The sequence below is a fragment of the Passer montanus genome, unplaced genomic scaffold (assembly GCF_014805655.1).
Source record: "Passer montanus isolate IOZ18808 unplaced genomic scaffold, ASM1480565v1 scaffold76, whole genome shotgun sequence".
In the NCBI taxonomy this organism is placed as follows: domain Eukaryota; kingdom Metazoa; phylum Chordata; class Aves; order Passeriformes; family Passeridae; genus Passer; species Passer montanus.
In genome coordinates this window covers 578,506-601,014 of record NW_024372813.1, presented here as the reverse complement: position 1 = coordinate 601,014, position 22,509 = coordinate 578,506, and the positions used below count along the sequence as shown (strand labels likewise).

The window sequence follows — 22,509 nt, the reverse complement described above, 5'->3', positions numbered from 1 at the left end:
CTCTCCAGGTTCTGGGAAGAGCAGTAGAGGAGTGGACTGCAGCTGGCATTCCCTCAGGAATGTTTTCCAGAAAGCCTTTTGCTTTGGTGCAGTGCTGCAGGGTGTGGGTGTTAGATCCTAGGTGCAGTTCTCAAAAACCCAAAAATTCACCCTTAGACTACCGAGCACAGATTTCTTTAACCCTCAGAAATGCCAGCACTGTTCAGGTGTTTCTGGCTTTTACAGATTCCAACTTTTTCCTTTGCACTGTTCTTTTGTACAACTTCCCAAAGCAGCAGCATGGCCAGGACTGAGGTGAGAGAGCTGTTGTGGGGTTCAGGGCAGAGCTGGAGCCATTTGAGTGCCCCAGAGCTGAACCCAGCCCTCCTTCCACTGCCAGAGCTGCTTCCTGAGCAGCAGCTCTGGTTTCATTCCCTTCTCATGGCCAATTCCAGGACACTGCTTTTCCACTCTAGCAGACCTTGGTGTTTTTTCTTTGTCCTGTAAATAAACCAGGCACAGAACTGGGCCATCCACAGCTGAGAACATCTGATCCCCCATGTGCTCTCCCACTGCTTGCTTTTGTTGTGGAATTGGAGCCAGTTTTCCTAAAACAACTGACCCATCCAGCACTGCCATCACGGGGTCAGAACATTCTGGAGCATCACGGCTACAGGAACATTTTGTGTCCCTGTTGTGGTTGTGAGGGTCCCAGGACGAGGGAAGAGATGAATCTGACTCCATGTTTCAGAATGTTGATTTATTATTTTATTATATTATATTAAAAAATTATTTACTAAAACTATACTAAACTATAGAGAAAAGGATACATCAGAAGGCTAGAAAAGAATGAATAATAAAAACTTGTGACTTCTCAGAGTCTGACACAGCTGGTTTTGATTGGTCATTAAGTAAAAACAATTCACATGGAACCAATGAAACGTGCCCCTGCCACATTCCAAAGCAGCAAACACAGGAGAAGAGAATCATATAATTATTATTTACTTTTTTCTCTGAGGCTTCTCAACTTCCCAGGAGAAGAAATCCTGGCAAAGGGATTTTTCAGAAAATATCGTGGTGACATGTCCTCCTTCTACCTCCCTCTGAGAGGTCTTGCTGAGAATTTGAAAGTTTCCTTCAAATATTTTCTTTCCTTTTCCCTTCACTTAGACAGTTCCCTCATTAACTCTCCCTCATCCATCCAGCAGATGTGCCTGTCACCTCTTTAGCTCTGTGCCCTTTCCCCACCCCTCCTTATGCTCTTTATCTCTTAATTACTGTTAATGATCAGGTGTTGCTCTGCCCTTTGCCCTCGACAAAGCTGTTAACACCATTGGGGTGACAGACCCCGTTTTATCCATATCCATTTTCCAAACTGCTGTGCAAAGAGGGCAGCTTTTCCACCCCTGGTGACACAGCCTGGTGCCACCCCGTGCCCCAGAGCTGAATTCACAGTTCAGTGACAGGGAAGGCAATTGCCCATCAGAAAAGCCAATATCCTGCTACCTGCCATGGAACTGGGGATTGTCAGGGAAACAGGGAAACAGCTCTGGCCAGGTGTAACCACGGAGCAACATATGGAAAAATCTGTCTGCTTTGTACATGGAAATGGCTGTGTCTGCCTTGGATGCAGCTGTTATGTGCTTTGTTCATGCGAGGTGTTGGTACCTGGTCTGGTAAATGAGTGATGAGTTTGAGGGAAATCATCTGGGCATGGTTTGTTAAGCTAAAGTTGCCTAGAATTGCGCTGCCTTCTGGCTGTAGTGGTATTTTCAAGTAGATGGTGAAAAGAAGTGTGGTAGAAACTCTCATGAGTTATTACACATACTCTGGGTTTATTTAACATCTTTATCTAAGAAGTTGCAAGGTGTGGGGGGAAAAAAGGTATTCTGTCATTAACATAGAAATAGATAGAGTTGTGTTGAAATGAAAACATGGTATTGCCTTTGGCCTTCTGGCTGTAGTGGTATTTTCAAGTAGATGGTGAAAAGAAGTGTGTTAGAAACTCTCACAAGCCTGCTTACAGATACCCTGGGTTTATTTGAAATTTATATCTAAGAAGTTGCGAGGTGTGGGGAAAAAATTCTGTCATTAACAGAATCAGAAATGTCACAACAGAAATGGACAGAGTTGTGTTGAAATACAAAACGTGGTATTGCCTTTAATTAAAGGTTAATTAGAAGATGGAATGGCCCATTCTATTTGAATGTGTTTGATGTTTTCAAAATGGATCTCACTCCTTATTGTAAAGGAAAGAGAATATCAACTTTAATAAGAAATAAAAATGCTCAAGGCATTTATAGAATGTTGAACAATGGCAGGGGGTCACGTATGAGGGTTCAATTGGATGTTTGGTAGAAATTGTTCCCTGTGAGGGTGGGCAGGCCTTGTCACAGGGTGCCCAAGAAGCTGGGGCTGCCCCTGCATCCCTGGAAGTGTCCAAGGTCAGGTTGGACAGGGCTTGGAGCAGCCTGGGACAGTGGAAGGTGTCCCTGCCCATGGCAGGGGGTGGAACTGGATGACCTTTAAGGTCCCTCCCAACCCAAACCATTCCAGGATTCTGTGTTTTCACCTGGATGGGGAGCAGTGGCTGTGATGTGCTCTGGTGCCCTGTCCTGTGGTGCTGCCAGGGACAGGAGGGGATTGTCTCTGCTGGGTTTTTGGGCAGCTCTCAGCTGCCATTCTGTGTGCCCAGAGCTGTGCTGCTGACTGTGTTCCAGGAGCAGATCCCTACGTGCTCATCAAGTGTGAGAACCAAAGCCGGCGCTCCCCGGTGCAGCACGACACCACCAGCCCCGTCTTCAACACCCAGGTGATCTTCTACAGGAAGGGCATCGACAGTCCTGTCACCATCCAGGTGAGACAGCCCCAGGGCAGCTGCTCAGGGCAGGGAGGGCAGCACAGCAGCAGCCCTGGGCTTCACTGGGCCAACTGTTCCTTCGTGTGACCCAGGAGAGAAGAGTGAGAACCTCTGCTCCCCTTGCTGGTCTCTGCCCCTGAACACCAACGCCAGCCTTTTCCCTGGGAAACAAAACTCACCAGCCCAGGTTGCTGATGTCAGTTTGCAGGAGGCACTTGGCACTGTCAAAGCAGCCACAGTTGCAGGTGGTGGCAGCTTGGGTCTGGAGGAATCCTGCGCCATGCAGAACCTCAGCAGGCAGCTGGCCACTCAGGGCTGCTGCTGCTTCTGCTCCACAAACACCAGCTGATGGCACTTGGGGATCACAAGGCATAGTTCATTCCAAGGAATATTTCATTCCAAGGCTTTGAAGGAATTTACAGAATTCCTTTTGCCCCATGTGGTATCTGATGAAACAGAGACAAGGAAAAGCCAAGTGCTGTCCAGAGTCAGTGTTTGAAAGGAAGTTTTCTACCCTGAATCCTAGTCCTGTGAGAACTAGACCTCACTGTTTACCTCAGCACTAGCTGGAGAAATAAGAGCTTGGCATTGAGATGATGCAGTCCAGGAAAACTTAGTCTTCAGCCTGGACTCTGGGCCAGGCTCTAAAACTCTAGCACTGAGGAGGTGCAGAGGTGGGCACAGGCAGGCACAGCAGCACAGACAGGCTATTGTAGATAGATTCTACTGCTGATGTGCTAAAAAAGGTCATTTTTATTCCTCTCCTAGGCACGCTGTGACCTAGAAAGCAAAAAGCTGCATTTCTCTCCTTCTTTGCATAGTCTGTGTAAATGAGCATGCAAATCCAGACTCTCCCTCACGCTCTCTAGACAATTAGCTAAACTGAGATACGCAATGTTCCAAGGGGTTATCGGGGGTGACCCTTCCTGGCGGAGTGTGACAGCAGCGCTGCCCAGCCGGGTTCCGTGTGCTCTCTGCAGGTGTGGAACAGCAACCTCCTGAGCGACCGGTTCCTGGGGCAGGCGGTGCTGGCAGCCCCCCCGGGTGAGCCCCCCCAGCAGCAGAGGCTGCAGCTGCGGGGCAGAGGCGGCGGGGAAGCGGCCGAGGTGCCGGGTCACATCAGCGTCACGGTGCTGTGCAGCGAGGACCTGGCCGGGCTCTGAGCTCCGCGCAGCCACACGGAGCTGTCGCCTCTCGGCAGCGCAGGGAGCACATCAGCATAATCGCTTTAAAAGGGGGGGGAAAGCCCTCTGTTGGGAAAGGGGGAAATGCATATTTATCCATAGCTATGCTCGTGATACAGCTCATGCAGTAGGAGAGTGTCGCAATAGGACACGAAATTAAACCACACAGACACTGGAACGGCAAGGTAAGAAGAAGAAGAAGAAGAAGGGTGGTTTATTTCTTGACTCGAACATTTATAGACTTTCAAAAGTGACAGTGGATTGGAGGATGAAAGTGCCACTTCTCCAATGACACTGGACAAACCAAATTTCTCTCAAATTTCTCCTCCTCCAGAGAGGAATGTAAAAACAATAATTATTTACATAAAAGTGCATGAGAAACTCCGTTACAACAATATAAATATCAGAAGCCTTAGAAAAACTTAGAAGAACAGGCTGACAGGAGAGGGACCAAATGGAATGCTGGCAGGGAAGCTCGTGGGGATGGGAGCATGGTTGAGGATGCAGGCAGGAATGGCTGCAGCTCCATCGGGCACCCACCAGCAGCTTGGGAACTGGCAAGTACAAGGGGGCTTCATGGGGATTTTTTTCCATATCCTTCCCATAGAAGGATATAAATTTCTTGATGAATTTCACTATAGATTAGGTGTTTCTGTTCCTTGGTGAAAGTGTCAAGGAGCTCAGCCGTAGCTCATGGCCTTAAGACCAGTCTTGCCAGGACAACATTAAAACAGAGGGGCAGATCTTGCAGTGCCTGTTTGAACACACAGCAAGTAAGAGCTTTGTCCACCCAAAGGCTCTCAGACTGACTTTCTGATTGTTCTCTTCTCCGCCTGGAGCTGGTCACTCACAGTTTGGTATCTCTGTCCAAGGGCACCTCACAGTTCAGCTGGGGCTTTGCTCAGAGCACAGATTCAGTAATGGGAGCCTCCTTGCTTTGTTTAAGCCACATTATACTAAAAATGGGATAACAGCCCTCTTGTTTTGGTAGATGTAGCACCAGCCCGAAAGGAGAAAATGAGCTCATGAGAAGGGTGGGGTTGTAAAAGCAGGGTGCTGTTCCCTGGCAGTTGTCAGGTCTCACCCTCAAAATTTTGCAGTCACTTATTGCTGTCACGGCTGATGTTTGATGGAGTTTCACTCGGGTACCATGGAGGATGGGTGTTATTTCACATTTCCCTCCCAGCAGGAGTCTGGTGCCAGCTCTTCCCTCCCCCTGCAGCCCTGGCAGGGTTCCCTCAGCAGCTGTCTGGGGTGGGCACGCTGGGCACTGACCCTGGCAGTGCACAGGGCTCTGTGCCAGACACTCAGAAATGGATTTTACACAGCTGCAGATTCCGGGTGGGAAAGTGAAGCTGAAGGACTATTATTCCTTTTTACAGCCAGGAAATACGGATTTCTGTGTGCCTTGTAGCCCCTTCAGCCACACTGGGCAATTTTTACAATTTATGAAATGGTCCTTGACAGAGCTAATGTTTTCACAAAAGGTCTCCTCAGGGCTCCAAAAAGATCATTGCTGTGGTAGGAAAATGCTTTCTCTGACATGGCAGAGATGGTCTGTGGGGCTGTGAATGATGCTGCAGAGCCATCAGCTCGCATGTACCAAGGACCAAAATCCAGCTCTTTTCAGACAGTTCGGGCTCAGGCCGTTTGGCACAGCAGAGATCTTGTCAGAGGTGTGAACTACAAGCCCCACAGGCAAGTGACATTCTCTGAAAGCTCATGGCTTCAGGGCTGCTTACTCGGGAAATGTTTTTAAACTGAGATTTCTCTCTTGGAAAGCATAAACTGTCTCACACAGACCAGAGCTTGGACAGGGGAACTGCGAAGATCGGGGCTGCCCTAGTGCTGCACTGAGAGCTGTTTGCTTTGCTTTTCCTCACACTCTGTCCAGGCTGTGGGAGCTGCTTCCTGCAGTGTTCCCTGTGGGATGGGGGCATTCCCTATGGAATGGGAGCTTTCCCCTATGGGATGGGAGCCATTCCCTGTGGAATGGGGCCATTCCCTATGGGATCAGGGCCCGTTTAGAGTCTGTTCCATATGGGATGGGAGCCATTCCCTGTGGGATGGGGGCTGTTCCCTCTGGGGCTCATTCTCCATGGGATGAGGGCCATTCCTGGGGCTTGGCTTGGCCAAGGATCAGTGTTCAGCCTGAAAAACATTCCACTCTGAGATGGCACCAGAGGTTTGTGCCTCCCTGCCCCACGATTTGGCTGAGGGAGCTCCTGAGCCCACCGAGGGCACAAAGCCAGCTCAGCCCCAAGCTGGAGGGGAGTTCCTTGGCTCTTTCCTTGCAGCCCCACAGCCCTGGCCCCAATCCCAGCACCACCACCCTGTCCCAGCCTCTGTCCCTCAGGGCTGTCCCCAGCATCAGTGGGACACAGGGAGTGTGACCAGCAGTTCCTGGGCATGCACAGCCTGGCAAAGTGGGAGCTCAGGGTGGAGGACAGACACGGTGACCCTGAGGCCTTGATCATTGTGCCAGCCCCAGACATTGCCCCAGTTTGTCCCCGTGGCACGGGGCCAGGCACTGCTGGCCAGTGCTGCTCTGAGGGACTGGCAGTGCTGGAGCTGCAGGAGGCTCAGCAGGATTGCCTCCACCTCTGCAGTGATTGTTTTTGGGAACTGTTTGGTTTACCCATGAGGTTTACCCAGCCTGGGAATTCAGCTGGCTCTGCTGGTTTACAGATGCTTCTGCCTTCCCAGGTGAAGCCAGGCAAGGGCAGGCTGAGAGGGGCTTGTGCTGCTGCCTGCTTCTAACTTTGGTACTTAAAATTGTTCATTTTTTTAACAATATCAACATGTGGGAAAACATCTTGGGTTGTTTTTTTGAGAGGGGAGAAGGGCTGCATTTGTGTACATACTCGAGCCATCTCAAAAATGAAAACAGGTGGAAATGGGTGTAAAATACTTCATTGCATACAAAATATTTCATTGTATACAAAATATTACATTTTGTAACTTTTCAATACGAAGTGACCTAAATAAAATTTTACCAAAAAAATCAATTTTAGCGATTTCTGCGCCGGCGGCGGCCGCGAGGGGGCGCTCGGTGTCCATCACACAGGTGTGACCACGGCCAGGTACGGACACCTGAGCGCGGGGTGCGACACACCCGGGTGAAAACGGCCTTTAGTTTATAGAAGGGGCCAGACGTTAACCTATACACGCTATTATAGCACTCTACGCACTGTGTAACTGTTATGGAAGCCCTGAGTGTATATAAAAATATTTTATATATATATATATATATGCACACTGCATATACACACACCCTATATAGGTATATACAGATATATAATATATATGCACACTATGTATACACACAATATATATACACACACAACATATACACATATATACATGTATATACACAACATATATATGTATATACATACATATATATATATATAAAAGGAGTATTATATAAGTTCAGGAGAGTTATGGGGGGGGTTGTGAATAGGGGACAATATAAGTTACAAGGTAAATGTATGGCCATAGCTCTGTAACATGCTATCTATACATATAATTATATAAAAACATTATATATATAGGACTATAATAATAATATATATTCTATAAATATTTATACATATAATTATGCAGTATATTATGTGTCTGTGTACATTTGCACACCCCCCATTTAGCAATCTATGTTATATACATGTCTTTCTCTATAATCTCTAGATATTTTTTGTGTCCACATGTTCTGCCAGGTGGAGGGAGGACAGGGAATTCTCCAAACACTCCGCAGTCCCAGCTGACTGTGTGCATCCAACAGGATGTTCTGGCTTCCCCGTTTGGCTGGAAATGCAGTTGCACTTTCTTCCTCACCCAGAAGTGCCACAAGTGGGCAAAACCCAGCTCATGGGCATTCCAGAGGCAGCGTGGTCTGGAGCTGATGGAGGAAGGAGACCCTTCCCCATTTCCAAACCATACCAAAACCCCCATTATTGGGACTTTCCATCTTTAAGAAGCAACCAATAACTCAGAAGTCGTTGTGGAACCAGTGTGAGAAGGGAGCACATCTCCCAAAGGAGTGAAAATTTTATTCCTTCTTTTCCTCTGGGCTGGCACTGCTGGCCTGGAGTGCTTCCATGGCCTTACAGAGTTTCCTGGCTATACGGATCATGTCAGGCAGGACAGAGAGGCTCATGGCTGTTCGTAAAAATGGATGCTGCCCAAAGGGGAAAAAAGAAACAAAGGAACTGTTACTTTCCAGAGCCAGTTTCTCACAAGAGGAAGCATGACTCCTCTGCTTACCAGAAATACCCATAAATAGGACTGAGGGGACCATCTCCACTTCAGTCTTAATATTCAGGACCTTGCTGTCAGAGGCAAACATGACCCAGTAATCCCATTAATCAATTTATCAAGGGGTCTTCAGCTTGCTGGATTTTGACCCTGCCAGCACTCTGGGAATGGCACTTGCTGCCTTAGGGCTTTTTTCATTTCAGGAAATTCAAAGGACTCACTTAGATTATTTTTTTTCTAAAGGTAGGGCTGCTTCAGTTGTCAGAAAAGATGAGTGCAAGCTGTTCCACAGGGAACTCCAGCACCTCCAAGGAATGTTGATCCCATTAGGATTTAGGGCTGTGCTGTTCTGAAGGACACTGAGGTGCAGGATTTCAGCACCAAGACAACAACAGCCAAATCTCTGCCTGCTGGGCTAGGACTGGGTTCCTCTTCCACCAACACCATTTTGGGCCTCTGTACCTGGCACCATTCTACTGCAGCTCTCTTGCCACCAGCCAAAACTGAATGCACTCCCAAAATACAACACAGAAATGGTCAGAGGGTGGATGGAACACCTTTCTTCTGAGAAAGGGCCAAGAGAACTGGGATTGCTCAGCCTGGAGGAGAGAAAGCCCCAGGGAGACCTTGTTGCAGCCATTCAAAACTTCAAGGAGACCCGTTTTTAGTAGGGCCTGTTGCAAAAGGGCAAAGGATAATGGTTTTAAATGAAAAGAGGAGAGATTCAGGTTAGGTCTAAGGAAGAAACTGTTTATGCTGGGGGTGGTAAAACACTGGCACAGATTGCCCAGAGAGCTGTTGGATGCCCCATCCCTGAAAACATCCAAAGTCAGGTTGGACGGAGCCCTGAGCAACCTGATCAAGTTGAAGATGTCTCCATTCCTGGCAGGGAGGTTGGACCAGATGGACTTTAAAGGCCCCTTCCAAGCCAAACTATTCTATGATTCCACTTTGCAAAGCACCCAGACTGGGGATTAACAGGAGAGGAGACCTTCCCCTGCAGCCACTGGGCCTGTACCTGCAGGAGCTCCCTGGCTGTCCAGCGGATGCCGGGGTCGGTGTCCAGGCAGGAGTGCAGGAAGGCGTGGAACAGAACTGACATCTTGCTGGGCATCTTCAGAGGGGGGTACCTGTTCCGGGCGATCAGGCGCTGAGCCTGGGGACAGAGGAAGCACGGGACAGCCACTGACCATCCCTGGGGTCACAGCTCCACTGCAGGCCCTGCTGGCTCTCTGAGAGCTCCCGGTGCCTCGCAGGGGCTGTGGTCAGCATTTGAGGGCAAGGCAGCAGGACTGTCAGCCTCAGAGCAGGGAGGATCATGAGCCTGAGTGGAGCTCAGCTGGTCAGAGCACAGTGCTGGTGACAGCAATTCCCAGATGGGCCATTCACTCAGGAGCTGGACTTGGTGGTTCCTCCCAGCTCAGAATATTCTGGGATCTGGAAATCATTCTCTTCATCTGGGTTTGCTGCCTTATTCAAGGCAAAAGCAATCCAAAAGTGATCTTCCAAGGTAAGTCAGGGAAATTTTTCAAGAAGAGTGGAAGACTGAAATATTCAGAACAGTTGTCTTCCTCAGGAATTAACTGTGCAGCATTTAACCTGGTATCAGCTAATAGGCATGAGATTTTATCCTGGTATACATTCCTCCACTATTCCTCACTTGTTTGATATAAGAACTCATAATTTCATTTTAAGGAATTAGAATCTAAAACCGAAAACTTCAAAATATGTTTACTGCAAATAGCTTTGCTAAAATATACTTTTAGAATTTTTTTGGGTAATACATAATTATGGCATCACTAGAACCAGTGACCCTCCCTGAAAAGCACTGTCAAAATTTGAAAAGACTTCTGGGCCTGCAGATACACTTGTAATGCTTTTCATAATAATTTCCCAATTGGAGAAACTTGCTGCTGTCATTCCCAGCTCAGATCCAGCTCAGAGGGAGATCAAACACACCAGGAGGAACTCAAGCAGTGCTGGAAGCCAAAAAGGCATATTTTTGCACTGGCACGGGTCACTTCTCCTCTGATGAGATGTTCTGCAGGGACATTTCTAGAAGTGGGCCTTGGTGGAACCATTTCAGGCTGATTTGAGTGGGATTTTGGTTCACGGGAGACAAAACATGGCACAGATTGGCAAGACAGTGGTATCTGACAGTGTTTGCACCTTACCTGGATAGGGCTTTCTTTAAAGTATGGAGGTTCTCCCTCCAGCATTTCAATGGCCACAATCCCAAGGGCCCAGATGTCCACTTGGGTGTCGTATCCCTTTTTTTTCAGGATTTCTGGTGCTATCCAGTAAGGAGAGCCAAGCACTGTGCACCGTGTGCTCCGCTCCGGGGTCAGCTGAGCACACAGGCCAAAATCAGCTGAGGAGGAAAACAAAAGTACTGTCAAACCAGCTTGAACCGTGAAACCAAGCACAAGAATTCCTCACTCTGTGTCTGAGAACATGGGGATGCTGTGTCTGACCAAGAATACCTACTCAGTTTCACAGATCCGTCCATCCCGAGAAGAATATTGTCACTTTTGACATCTCTGTGAATCACATTCTTTGAATGAAGGAAATCCAGGGCTTTGAGGCACTGAGACAAAACCCATGACGGTAGAAGTTAATCTCATTTCATCACACAAGAAAAGGAAATGGGTCTAAAAGATGGAATTTCTAGGTGAAACACCAGTTGTTGATCTAGACTGTCCATTGCTAACCCAGCCAGAATGGCTGCAGTGGTTCTGCTCTCTCCATCCAGGTGATAAAGGAGGGTTTGTCAAAAATGAAAACATCTCTCCCTCCATTATGAAGTGTATCATTTTTGTGGGAGGCTGCATGACAGAGGTTTTATTTTGGCCTCAACAGCACATTAAGCAGCACATTAGTCGCTTTTCAGAAGCAAACACCACTTGGGGTGCAATGCTCTCCTTTTAAGCTGAGGGCTGTGAGAAATGAGGCTCTGTTTTAATTTGTTGTTAGTTTAAAATTCCGCCACCAGCATGTTTGCTTTTACAGGCCAAGAATGCAGTGCAGACATGCTCCAGTTTAATGAGGCAAAGTTTAGAATGTTAAATAAATTTTAAAAGAGACTATGACAAAAGTGTATAATAACAGGGTATAGGAAATGCAGTTGTGTTGGCAGGAGGCTCACTTAGATGCCCTTTGTCTTAGGTGGACACACATCTTGCAAATGTACATTTAGATGAGAAAACAATGAGTAACAAATATTGAGAGCAAAGCTATAAAGTGGACAGGTTCTCTGCTGCATGGCATTGCATTATAAGAATACTCAGATCTGGGATGGTTATTACAAGTAATAAAAACAGTTCACAGCACCTCACAAAAATGGGATTTTTTCCTAGTCAAATCTTCTGACAAAAGGAAATCCTGTTAAGGGAGAAGAGCCATAGGGAATAGAGGTGTGGATCTAGGCACATTTTGTGATTTTGTGGCAGGGCTTTTTGAGGCTTCTTAAAGTCCATTTCTTACAAAAAATGTGTCTTTGTGAGTGACCCCATCTTTTCCAAGACTTTGCCTGTTTTCTGTCCTCCACTACCTGTGGTTCTATTGGCAGTGTACTATTGCATCTGTATTTTTAACTTTCCTAATAAATAACTGTTATTCCCTTTCCCATATCTTTACCTGAGAGCCTCTTAATTTCAAAATCATAATAATTCAGAGAGAGGGGATTTACATTTTCCATTTCAAGAGAGATCCTGCCTTCCTTAATAGACACCTGTCTATTCAAACTAAATACACCCTTTTATTTTACATTTCATATCTGAAACAAAGCTGCTCCTGCCTTCCTTAATAGACACCTGTCTTTTCAAACCAAGACACTCTTTTATTTCACATTTCAGATCTGAAACAAAGCTCTGAACACGAAGCCACTCCTGTCCCAACCTGTCCAAGCCATTGGAAGCACAAACAGGGTCCCTCACCTCCCTGCTGATAGCAGCTATAATTCTTTCTTCCATTAAGACTTGGACAAGAACGCTGGTTAAAGTGCCTCCATCCACATATTCCATCACGAGCCACAGATCTTCGTTCACCAGGTAGCTGAGAGAAGAAAACCAAGGCATGGAGATGAATGTATGAATGTACACAGCTAAATTACCTTGTGGAAAGACTGCAGGGGAGTTTTGTTTCCAGGTCACTTGTAAATGGAGGCAGAATGAAATGGAGAGACATTCTTTGTAGGTGACAGATTATTTGGAACCTGTGCAGTCTAAATGAGAAAGGCTCATGAGAAATTAAATTAAAAATGCAGTTTAGTAATAGCAGAGATCAGTCTGGAACCAGGACACTTGCCATCAACTGAGTCATTATCTTAATTTATCAGTTCCACCATTCACTGCAGGAACAAGGCAACACAATCCAGAGTTACCTATGGGAGGAGGCTCTGCACCACTGAGAACAGATGTTGGCCAACCATTTGGAAAACACTGCATAAAATACAGTCAGAAACAAGGAAAACTATGTTAAACTGGCAAATTATGTGGTTCTACAAATGAGAATTTAGTCTTCCTGGATTCCACAGCAATGGAAAATGGTGGGAACAGCCCAAGGGAGATAATTTCTATGATGGTTTATCAGCACTTATTGTTAAGGCATAGAAAATATGATCAACCTAAAAACTCAAACCCCAAAACAACACAGAGGTAATGAACTGACAGGCTGTTGTTTCAGTAAGACATGGCACATTCAGGTTTTGAAAAGAGGTTTCCAACTACATGGACCAGAAAAGATTAATGGAGACCCAAGGCCATCTCCTTCCATCAATTGGAGATGAACAGAGAAATAAGAAAGAGCTCCATGTTCTGACATTGCCCAGAGGGGTTTTTAAACCTTTGTCTTGCTGTGTGTGAACAGACTCACTGTGTGTGAACCACTCACCTGTCTATATAATTGACAATATTGGGATGCCTGTTTTCCTTCATGACCTGAATCTCGTTGACGATGAGTTCCTTCCTGCTCCGTTTGCGGAGAGGCATCTTCTTGAGGGCCACCTGGAATGAAAGTGGAGCCCATGGAGCCCAGAGCTCTGCGACAGGAGAGCACTATGGCCACAGCTCTCTTCACAGAGAGCAGCAGGCACAACTTCCCAAGGATTTTACCTGGGAAAGCAGGGAGAAGCACAGAGAGAAGAAGAGAAAACAATTCTGATCTCCATTCACTGCTCCTGTTTTTGCACATGTGGAATGTGTTATGGAGATTGTTTACCTGAAGTGATTTGTTAATTGGACACAGGAGAAAGTTGTTTTGAGTGATTAGCCAGTCACTCAAAGCTGTGTCTGACTGTCTGGAGACAGTCATGGGTTTTCTTTAGTATAGTACAGTATCTTTTTAGTATAGTTTTAATACAACAATTGTTCAGCCTTCTGAACCATGGAGTCAGAGCACATATTTGCTGCATTGGGGGCACCTGGCTTCGACAGAGCACAATGACCATGGAGAGAATCTTTTTGGAGTGATGGGGCTGGGCTGTGCCAGCTGCCCTGTGCCTGATGTGATCAGACACCAGGGCTCAGGAAGTGACAGGACAACAGATGATTTCTCCACTTGCTTGGGTGCCACTTACAGGACACTTGCCAGAGACATTTTGCCTTCTAAACTCTGCAAAAATTTCCCTAAACTAACATCCACAGATCTCTGACATCACCCTGCACCCACATTCTTCCCTGATGGCCTCAGTTTATCACTTCTGTTATTATTCACACAGGTTTTGCAAGCAGGATTTTGTGACTGTGAAAATATATCAAAACAGCTGGGAATCCTTCAGCAATTCTATGGGGTTTGGCCATTATTTCAGCCATTGCTGCTGGTCTTGGTTGAACAACAAAGCAAACACATGCATACATGATGGATAAAATCCCACCCTAAAAGATCATAGCAGTTACACACACGAAAATAATGCAATCCCATATTTCTCAGTTCTTGAACTTTGATTTTGCTACTCTATGAGCAATCTGAACCCCATAGTTCAGATTTGCAATTGTTTTCTGGGTTTCTAGAGAAATAACTTTCTGGTATTTTAAGCCTTAATTATGTTCCTCTCTGAAAGACACCACTGCCCCTCCTGCATGCTTTCTGGAACTGAGCAGGAACAAAGCCTGTCCAGAATGAGTTTTGCAGGCTGTCACTGCTCTGTGCTCGAGGAACAGGCTGTGCAGGGAAGCTCCACTGGGCACCCAAAGCTCCAGCAGAGCTGCCAGCAGAGGGGAAGGCCCTGAAGAGCTGCACAGTGTGCTGGGGGTGCTGGCACTCACCACATCTCCTGTGGCTGGGTCTGCGGCTTTGTAAACAGTCCCGAAACCCCTGGAAACAAAAGAGCAGTGAAGAAAGGAGAAGCAGTTCAGGTGCTGGGAGTAAAAGCCAGCCCAGACAGGAGATCTCCGCGGCATGAAGTGTTTTAAAACACCTTGGTTCATCTATTCTTCAAAGCAGCACAGCAGCCCTCTGTCATGCAGAGTGTCCAAGGGAAAACTGAGAAGAAAACTGAAGAAAAAGAGCTGGCACACAGACCTTCAAAACCTAAGAGCAGGGGGAGGGTGTGCCTACAAACACTGAGAAATATTTAACTTTTTTTTCCATTTTGCCTTGTTGTGTTGGGTTTTTTCCTTCTTTTTGTGTTTGTGTGTGTATTTTTTCCCAGGAAATGCATGCTGCAGATTACAAAGGATGGGTTTTTCTATGACAGTGTGAGAGCTTATTATTTCATCTCTGGTTTCAATTGCTAAACTGTGGTTATAATCCAGATTACCAAACATTTTTTAAGCAAAATATTTGAAATAAATGTTATTGAGAACTTTTATCTGACAGCTGTGGGGTGGTAAGGTGCTCTTTTAGGCAATAAGGTTTGAGGGATGGGAGATTTTTCAGATCTGCTCCTTGTTGCAGGTGAGGCACTGCCAGCGTCAAGATTTCTTTGACAACCCCTTCTGACCATAATTATTAATTCTGACCTGTACTGAGATGGGAGGATCTAAACCCACATCATGTTTGGAGCTTGCATGGATTCACACTTGATATTACAGCAGCAAAATGCCCAGCCCATGGTCTTGTAGGAGTAACTGGGAGGGACTTACCCTTGGCCAACTTGAACAAATTCAGTGTATTTGGTCTTAGGGTCCCCCTCGTTCACAATGCCCCCTGAAAGAAACGAAATGCAGGATGCTCACTTCAGACAGACACCACCCTCCAGCAGATGGAAATGCAGCCCCACTGCCTGTGAGCCCTCTGTGGGCAACAACAGCAACAGAGGCAGCCCCAAAGCACAGATGGCTCCATGGATTTTCTGATTTTCTAGAGTGCTTTGAAGAGTTACCTTGACAGGAAACAAAGCACCTGGAGAAATATGCACAGGAGACAGAAATCAGGAAAGACCAGGTACTAAAGCAAGAATTTGTTTTCTACAAACATTTAGGAGAGCTAAAACAACACAGCCTTTATTTTCCCGGGAATAAACCCTCTGTGTGATTCAACAAAAGGTTTAATATTTCTGAAGATTAAATGCACCTTGGGTTCTGGGATTCATTTTTAAGAAACAGTGCAAAGTGTTTCCAGGAGAGAAGGGGACCTTCCCAACTTTCAGCAGTTCACCAAAGGATTGTCTTTAGGATTTTAAAGAACAGCATCTCATATTATAATCAATAATGATGGAGCTTTAGGATCCAGACCCTCATCATGGGTTACCAGGCTAAATTCTGCTGATAACCTTGCCTGTGCCGTTTGAAGGACCACACTGCTTGTCTTCAATCTGATAGATTGCTGTGAAGTATTTTTGCTCCAATGACTTGTCAGCAGACTAAAGAGAATTTAGGAACCCAAATATCCTGCTTGATTTGGTCATCAGTACTCAGGAATTCAGTAGTTCATTAGGTCAAAGCACCTTCTGCTGAATCAGAAACCATCCCTGCTTTTGCCTTCAGCACAGATGGAAGCATAGAGAAACTGAACCCAGTCTGAGCTGCCCTGAGGAATGCCCAGAGAGAATTCCTGCTCCCTGTGTCCCTATGGTGCAGCTGAGGCTGGGACACACACCCCAGACATGGCACACCACACGTACTCAGTTGTTCCAGCACTTCCTCTATCACGTGGACTTTCTTCTGCGGCCGGACCCTGGGTTTGTCCAGAGCGCCCGAGCTTCTGCTGAGGGTGTCAGAAATGAGAAATGTCTCATCATCTGCATCTTCAGCTCCCAGCAGAGAGCTCGTGTGGATCTGTGGTGAGAAATTAATGTCAGGAAGGGAGCAGGCAGGGATCCCCTGAGTTTCTATTCCAAATGCAAACCCTCAGGAAGATGCCTGTCAGCCATATCCAGTGCTCTTAAACTGCTTTTTGCTGTCCACATCACAAACTGAATGAACAAAACCAAAACAAGTTCATGGCCAGTTTTGTGTTCAATTTGCATGGATTTTCTCAAATAATCTGTGCAGAGGGGCATGTACATCCAAGAGACAATTTCTCCTGTATCCTGAAATTTCCCCTGTATCCTGCAACTGATGACTAAAGGGGAAGTTCAACCCAAATTTTCCAGGGTAAAGCACAACGTCATGGCAGGACCCCAGCCCTCAGCACCTCCAGCTGTGAATGGCAGCTGCTGGCTGAGCAGAAACTCTGAATTGCACCAATGGTAACCAAAGCTGGCACTCACTGATTCTCCTGAGGTGACAGCTGCATGTTCCTCATCCACCTCCTTCTCATTATCCTCTTGTCCAGGAAGGGAAGGAGCCAGCTGAGGTCCTGGTGGCAGTGTTGTGACCTGGGGACAGGAGTGAGAGTCTCCCTTCTGCCACTTGGGAGGTTTGATAAACACAACTTTCAGCTGCTTTGACATCAGAAACTGATCTAGACATGCACGTGGTCCTACAGCCTCAGATCTCTGTTGCACATGTCACAGTACAATTGAAATATCTATAAATTATGGGGGGTTGAAACAGCCCCAGCTGCTGCTCTGCAGGGGCAGAGCATTACATCAAGTTGCCCCAAATTTGCTGTTTCCCAACTGCTTTAAAGGTGTCACAAAGGCCACTCAGAGAACTGAAGCAAATCAAAGGCACCATTCTACACCTTCACACCTCACTGGTGCTCTATTTAAAATGTTTAATATTAACCCTAATAAATTTGGCTAATAGTACAGTGGATGTCATTTCTCTCTCTAGGATTGTTATATCAACCCAACATTTATTAGTGTGGATTGTTATTTAAAACTTCCTTTCAATAGTTCCAGTGAGTTACATAATCAATTATAAACTTATTTATGTTCACCTATATATCCAGCTGTACTAAAGATAAATCATGAGACTTGCTAGAAAGGGAATTCTAAGGTGGTAAAACTAAATTAAAATGGGGCAATTATACAGTATTGAAAATGGCTGTGAATTAGATATTCCACCATGGCTAAACCCACAATCTTCCCCCTGCAAAACCAGACTTTCATCTGTTTAAAAGCTTTGAACAGAAATTGAGGAAACAGCGAGGGACTGCTTTGCTGCTGCTGCAAAACCAGACATGGACATTTTTTCAGGCTGGCACGCTGTTGGAGCAGGCAAAGCTCATTCACCACTTCCTCCACAGCTCTTAAACTCAAGGAATGTCAAAGGTTCCTTTCCCACTCACCAAAGGAGGGGCTGTCATGTATCCACCTCTGGATAACTGGATGACCAGATCTGCAGTGGGCAAGAGAAGATGAACCAGATGCTGTTAGAAAACTGCCTCTTGTGGGGCATCCCCCACGGAACAAGTCAGCCCAAATAAGAGCATTTTATTTGACAACATCCCTACAGGAGCAACAGTTCATTTCTATAGTAAGCCACAGAACAGGACAAAATACCAGATTTTTTTTCTTCATTTTTCCGTCTATTTTTTGTGTTGTTTCACCATTAAATAAATAGAAACTCAGTCAAGAAAATGTAAATTGCTCTTTAATAGTCAATGATTCTGCTCTGCCCAAGAGCTAAAGTTTTCCCTTTTTTTTTTTTTTTAATTATTAAAATGCATATGTTGGTTCTTTTTAGCTTGCTGAAAATGCTTCCCTAGAAAAGCTTTCCCAAAATCCCCTTAGCCATGTGAATTCTATTCTAACACTGCACAGGAACAGCTCCTGGGCTCCTCACACACTGTTGGGAAGTTACAATTCCTCATGAAGGTCGTCTCTATTTTAGCACAGGTTGTTAGTCAAATCCGTTCATTATGGGGGAAAAAAAAGATGTTTTCCCTCAGTTCTGAAGATAATTGCACAGTTTTTAGAAGCATTTCTGACAAGCTCTTCAGTCTGCATTTTGGAAGTTGGCTGAAGCAGCAAAGGGAGGGAAATAGAGACTCCCCAGACTGTTGTGTGTAGGGCATGGAACCCCCACAGGGCTCCCCACATTCCAAATGCTGTCCCCACTGAGACACCCCTTTCAGCAGAAGCTGTTGACAGCAGCTGTACCAAACCAATGCCATCTGACTGTCATTGCTGCTCCAAATTCAGCTCAGATCCTAAGGGAGAGAAGAAAGAGCACAGTGATCCCAAAGCCAGATATGCTGCACCTCGGGCAAAGCACTACTTACTGCCCAGATGAGCTGTCACCAGCCAGGGTTTATCTGGATAAAAATACACCGCAGAGGCGGCAGACAGAAAGTCGCACGCCGTGGCACCGACTTGCGGGATCATTTCTGCAGGCCTGTGCTAGAACTCACAGAGCAGCATAACCCAAAAGCCAGCTAAAAACCCCGCTGGTCTGCAGGCAGCCCGCTGAGAACTCCTGAGGATCCTCCTGGAATGCCAGGAGAAGGGGGCATTAGGAGCTCTGGATCGCAGGAATGGCAGGGTCTGTTGGCACTGTGGGGACTTGCCAACCCTTCAGCGACACCCCAGCGGGCCCTGACATCACAGTGGCAGCAGCTGCACGCTCACACTCTGTGGAACGGTCCCAGGCTGCTTCTGGAGCAGCTGGATGCTCAATTTTGCTCATTCTGGAGCCTGGCATCCCTTCATGGCATTGAGATGTCAACTTTCCTCCTGATGCAAAGCTATTTCTGTATGGAACTCACCTGGAAATCAACTCTGCGCTTCCATGGAGGAAGGATTTAAAGCCAAACTCATTTTCTGGTGATTCTTTGATTCCATAACAAAGCTTTTCTCTATTGGTAGACAAAACAGTGCCTTCAGGAGCTTTGCACTGGACTTTTGATGCTCAGTAACAAAAACATCTTGCTGAAATGGTCTCTGCTGTCTGATTAGAGGGTAAACCCCATCCTGATGGAATTAATTTTCAGCACACCAGGGACCACTGGGGAAAGACTGCCTCTCACAGTCCCAACACTGAGGTGCTAAGGACTCTCCTGATCCAGCCCCTGTAGCTCTGCTGTCACTGTACAGAACACAGAGCTTGGAAAACTCCTGATACCCTGCCAAAACATATTCCCTGGATGTGAGGGAACCCTGCAGGATCAGATCCCTCAGTGGACAGACAGCTCCTCAATCCTTCCCCTCTCCAATTTCTGTGTGCACAGAAGATGTGCTTGGGCTCTGAATAGCTTTTCTCTCTGCAACAATGGAATATCAGGGCCCTTTCAGAGCATAATTTCATCCATTTCTCTCCCTTCCACAGGATATTCTGAGCTGCCCCAGGGCTCTTGGACCACACTTCAGTGTAAAGGTGGTACTGAGATCACCAAAACAAAGAGAGCAAAGCCCAAAAGTGCCATGAGCTTCTGAGGAGTGGGGAGCACCACCTGGGGATGAGCCACCAGAATTGCTCCAGGCCTGGGTTTCACTTTCCACCTGCTGAGGCAGGGAGGTTTATCCAGCTTCAAGCATGAAAGAGCATGTCATGTTTGCAGTGTGCCCTGCTTCAACAGTGGTCTTCTCATCCCTGGCAGCTTTCCTTCTTCATGAGCATCCATCTGTTGGGAAATATTTGGAAAAAGTTACTTAAATAACTAGCACTCAGTAACGATTCCTTTTTCCAGAATTTCATTTGGTGTTATGTGAAGAGCTCTTTCTGCGCATGTTATCAAGAAATTTGCTCATTTGGGCTTTCCCACTAGCAGAGTGATGTGTATGGGGTGGCTTTACTTTGCCCTGCTTGTGCAGCTGTCCAAGGTTTACTTTTACCACCACACATCCCTCACATCGGCACTTGCAGTGTGTTCCTGCTGAGCCGAGAAGGACAGACCGGGACAGCTTCACGGCAAGGGATCCACAGCCCGCAGGTCCGAGCCCACCTGGGCTCGGGGCTCCGACTGCCCCGGGCTCAGGAGCTCCCCTCACGCTGCACACCCTGCAGGCCCCATCCCCACACGCGGAGAAGGGGAGCCCCTCATCACTGCGGCGACAGAGCCCACTAATAACCAGACTAATGACCAGACTAATGACCAGACTAACCACCCAACACTGCCGAGCCCGCCCCGCTGCCGCAGGGAGAGCCCCCAGAGGCCGAGCCGCCGCTGTCCCCGCTGCCCTCACACAGCGGGGCCCGCTCCTCGGCCGCTCCCGGGTCCCCCCGCAGCCCTCCCTGCCGCCCAGGGGCTCACCCAGCGCCGCCGCTGCCGCCCCTCACGGCCCCGCACCGCCCGTCCCCAGCGCCGCCATTGCCGCGGCCCCTCACCTGCTGCCGCGCTGTCGCTGCTGGGCTGGTCGCGCAGCTGCATGCCCGCGAGGCGGAGGGTGCCGGAGCTGCCCGTCTCCTCCAGGGCTGAGGAGGAGAGGGCGAGGTGTGCGGGAGCCCAGCCCCGCCGCTCCGCTGCCGCTCGGCCTGCACCCCTGTCCCCCGCCCGGCCGCCATCTTGGCACGGCCCCCACCCGCCCCTCAATAACCACGGGGCGTGGCCTCTGCCCGCCCCGCGGCCGCTCCCACCAATCGGAGTCGAGGGGGCGGGGCTAGACGGGGAGCAGGGCGGGGCTGTGAGCCGCGGGCCGCCAGGGGGCGCTGCCGGCCCGGGACTGAGGGTCCTGAGGCGGGGAGAGACTGGGAACGGGAAAGTGGGAATGGGGAGAGACTGGGAATGGGGAGAGACTGGGAACGGGAAAGTGGGAATGGGGAGAGACTGGGAATGGGGAGAGACTGGGAATGGGGAACTGGGAATGGGGAACTGGTAATGGGGAGAGACTGGGAACGGGGAACTGGGAACGGGGAGAGACTGGGAATGGGAAAGTGGGAATGGGGAACTTGGACCAGGGAACTGGGAATGGGGAGAGACTGGGAATGGGAAACAGAGTGGGGAGAGACTGGGAATGTGGAGAAACTAGGAACGGGGAAACTGGGAATGGGGGAACTGGGAACGGGGAAATGGAATAGGGAGAGAGACTGGGATTGGGGAGAGACTGGGAATAGAGAGACTGTGGTTGTGGGGAGACTGAGAATGAGGGAGACAGGGAATGGGAAGAGACAGGGAATGGGGGAGACGAGGAATGGGGCAGACGGGGATAGGAGGGAGCCATGGGTCCCTCCTTGGGCCCAAGGTCACCTGCACCAGGTCCTTCAGAGCATCCCGTGTTTGGAAAACAGGGAAAATACCAAGCAAAGAATCTTCGTGGCAGAACAGAGGGAAGAGAGCCTGGAAGAGCAGTTTTGTCCTCTTCATCTCCTCAAGAAGACAGTTTTCAAGTGACAGTGTGCTGTTGACAGGACATAATCACATTTAACAATAAATCACGAGCTCTTGGTGGTGGAGTGGCACTCAGGAGCTGTCCTGCTCCCAGAGAGGAGCTGGGAGTGCTCCTGTGCTTCCCTGCATCTACTGAAGGCACAAACATGGAGTGCAAAATGCAGAGTGCCACGGGAGCCATGGGATTTGTGGCACTTGAGCCGTTCTGTGTGGGGTGGAGATCCTCCATACCTCAGATACAAACGTGTGCATGCAGATACTGAACAGATCCTGACTGAACATATTCCCACAGCTAGCCTGGCTTGGTCCCCAAGAAAAAAACATTTACTTGCAGTGGAATCATGTAGGTTTGGGTCCATTCCACTGAAAGTGAACAGTTGTATATATATTTTGTTATTACATATTTTTAAACTGTGATATTAGGTTCCTTATTTAAAACAAAACAGAAACTACCAAGGGAAATAGAATTATAAAGTCATGAAGGTTGGAACAGGATCACCGAGCATCAGCACTGTTATCATGCCCAGCACTGAACCGTGTCCTCAGCTGCCATGCCCACATGGATTTTGAACATTTCCAGGGATGGAGACTTCACCACCTTCCTGGAAGCCTTTTCCAGGGCGTGACAACCCCTTCCCT

General features: G+C 47.6%; 2 protein-coding genes across 3 annotated transcripts in view; one reads left to right on the top strand and one right to left on the bottom strand.

Annotated features, from left to right (window-relative positions):
* The window catches only part of CAPN6 (calpain 6), a 56,702-nt gene extending 46,018 nt beyond the window's left edge, over positions 1 to 10,684 (top strand). The window contains exons 13-15 of one of the 2 annotated variants that reach the window (XR_005630091.1): positions 2,700 to 2,836; positions 3,820 to 4,208; positions 10,560 to 10,684. Coding sequence is in view for 1 of the 2 variants with exons in the window: in XM_039731243.1 (XP_039587177.1) it covers positions 2,700 to 2,836; positions 3,820 to 4,002 (320 nt within the window). In the remaining variant the exon portion in view is untranslated. Of the gene's footprint in view, positions 1 to 2,699; positions 2,837 to 3,819; positions 7,162 to 10,559 lie in introns of those variants that run through there. The other variant, XM_039731243.1, reaches the window with a different exon arrangement.
* On the bottom strand, positions 7,501 to 19,863 carry LOC120512675 (serine/threonine-protein kinase PAK 3-like). The gene is made up of 12 exons (XM_039731244.1): positions 18,829 to 19,863; positions 17,893 to 17,942; positions 16,928 to 17,035; positions 16,340 to 16,493; positions 15,360 to 15,423; positions 14,541 to 14,589; positions 13,168 to 13,280; positions 12,213 to 12,330; positions 10,765 to 10,864; positions 10,452 to 10,648; positions 9,296 to 9,433; positions 7,501 to 8,200 (listed from the first exon to the last, which is right to left on the bottom strand). Exons 1-12 carry the CDS (start codon positions 18,929 to 18,931, stop codon positions 8,072 to 8,074), a joined length of 1,323 nt encoding a protein of 440 aa, XP_039587178.1. The 5' UTR covers positions 18,932 to 19,863; the 3' UTR covers positions 7,501 to 8,071.
* Positions 19,864 to 22,509: the final 2,646 nt, after the last annotated feature.

Excerpts from the sequence above, each read along its gene's own strand:
- LOC120512675 (XM_039731244.1), bottom strand. The coding sequence starts at position 18,931 with ATGATCCCGCAAGTCGGTGCCACGGCGTGCGACTTTCTGTCTGCCGCC. Across the intron at positions 17,036-17,892 it reads ACATGACAGCCCCTCCTTTG|GTCACAACACTGCCACCAGG; the intron begins GTGAGTGGGAAA and ends TCCTGTCCCCAG. Across the intron at positions 14,590-15,359 it reads TTTGTTCAAGTTGGCCAAGG|GGGTTTCGGGACTGTTTACA; the intron begins GTAAGTCCCTCC and ends TTTTGTTTCCAG.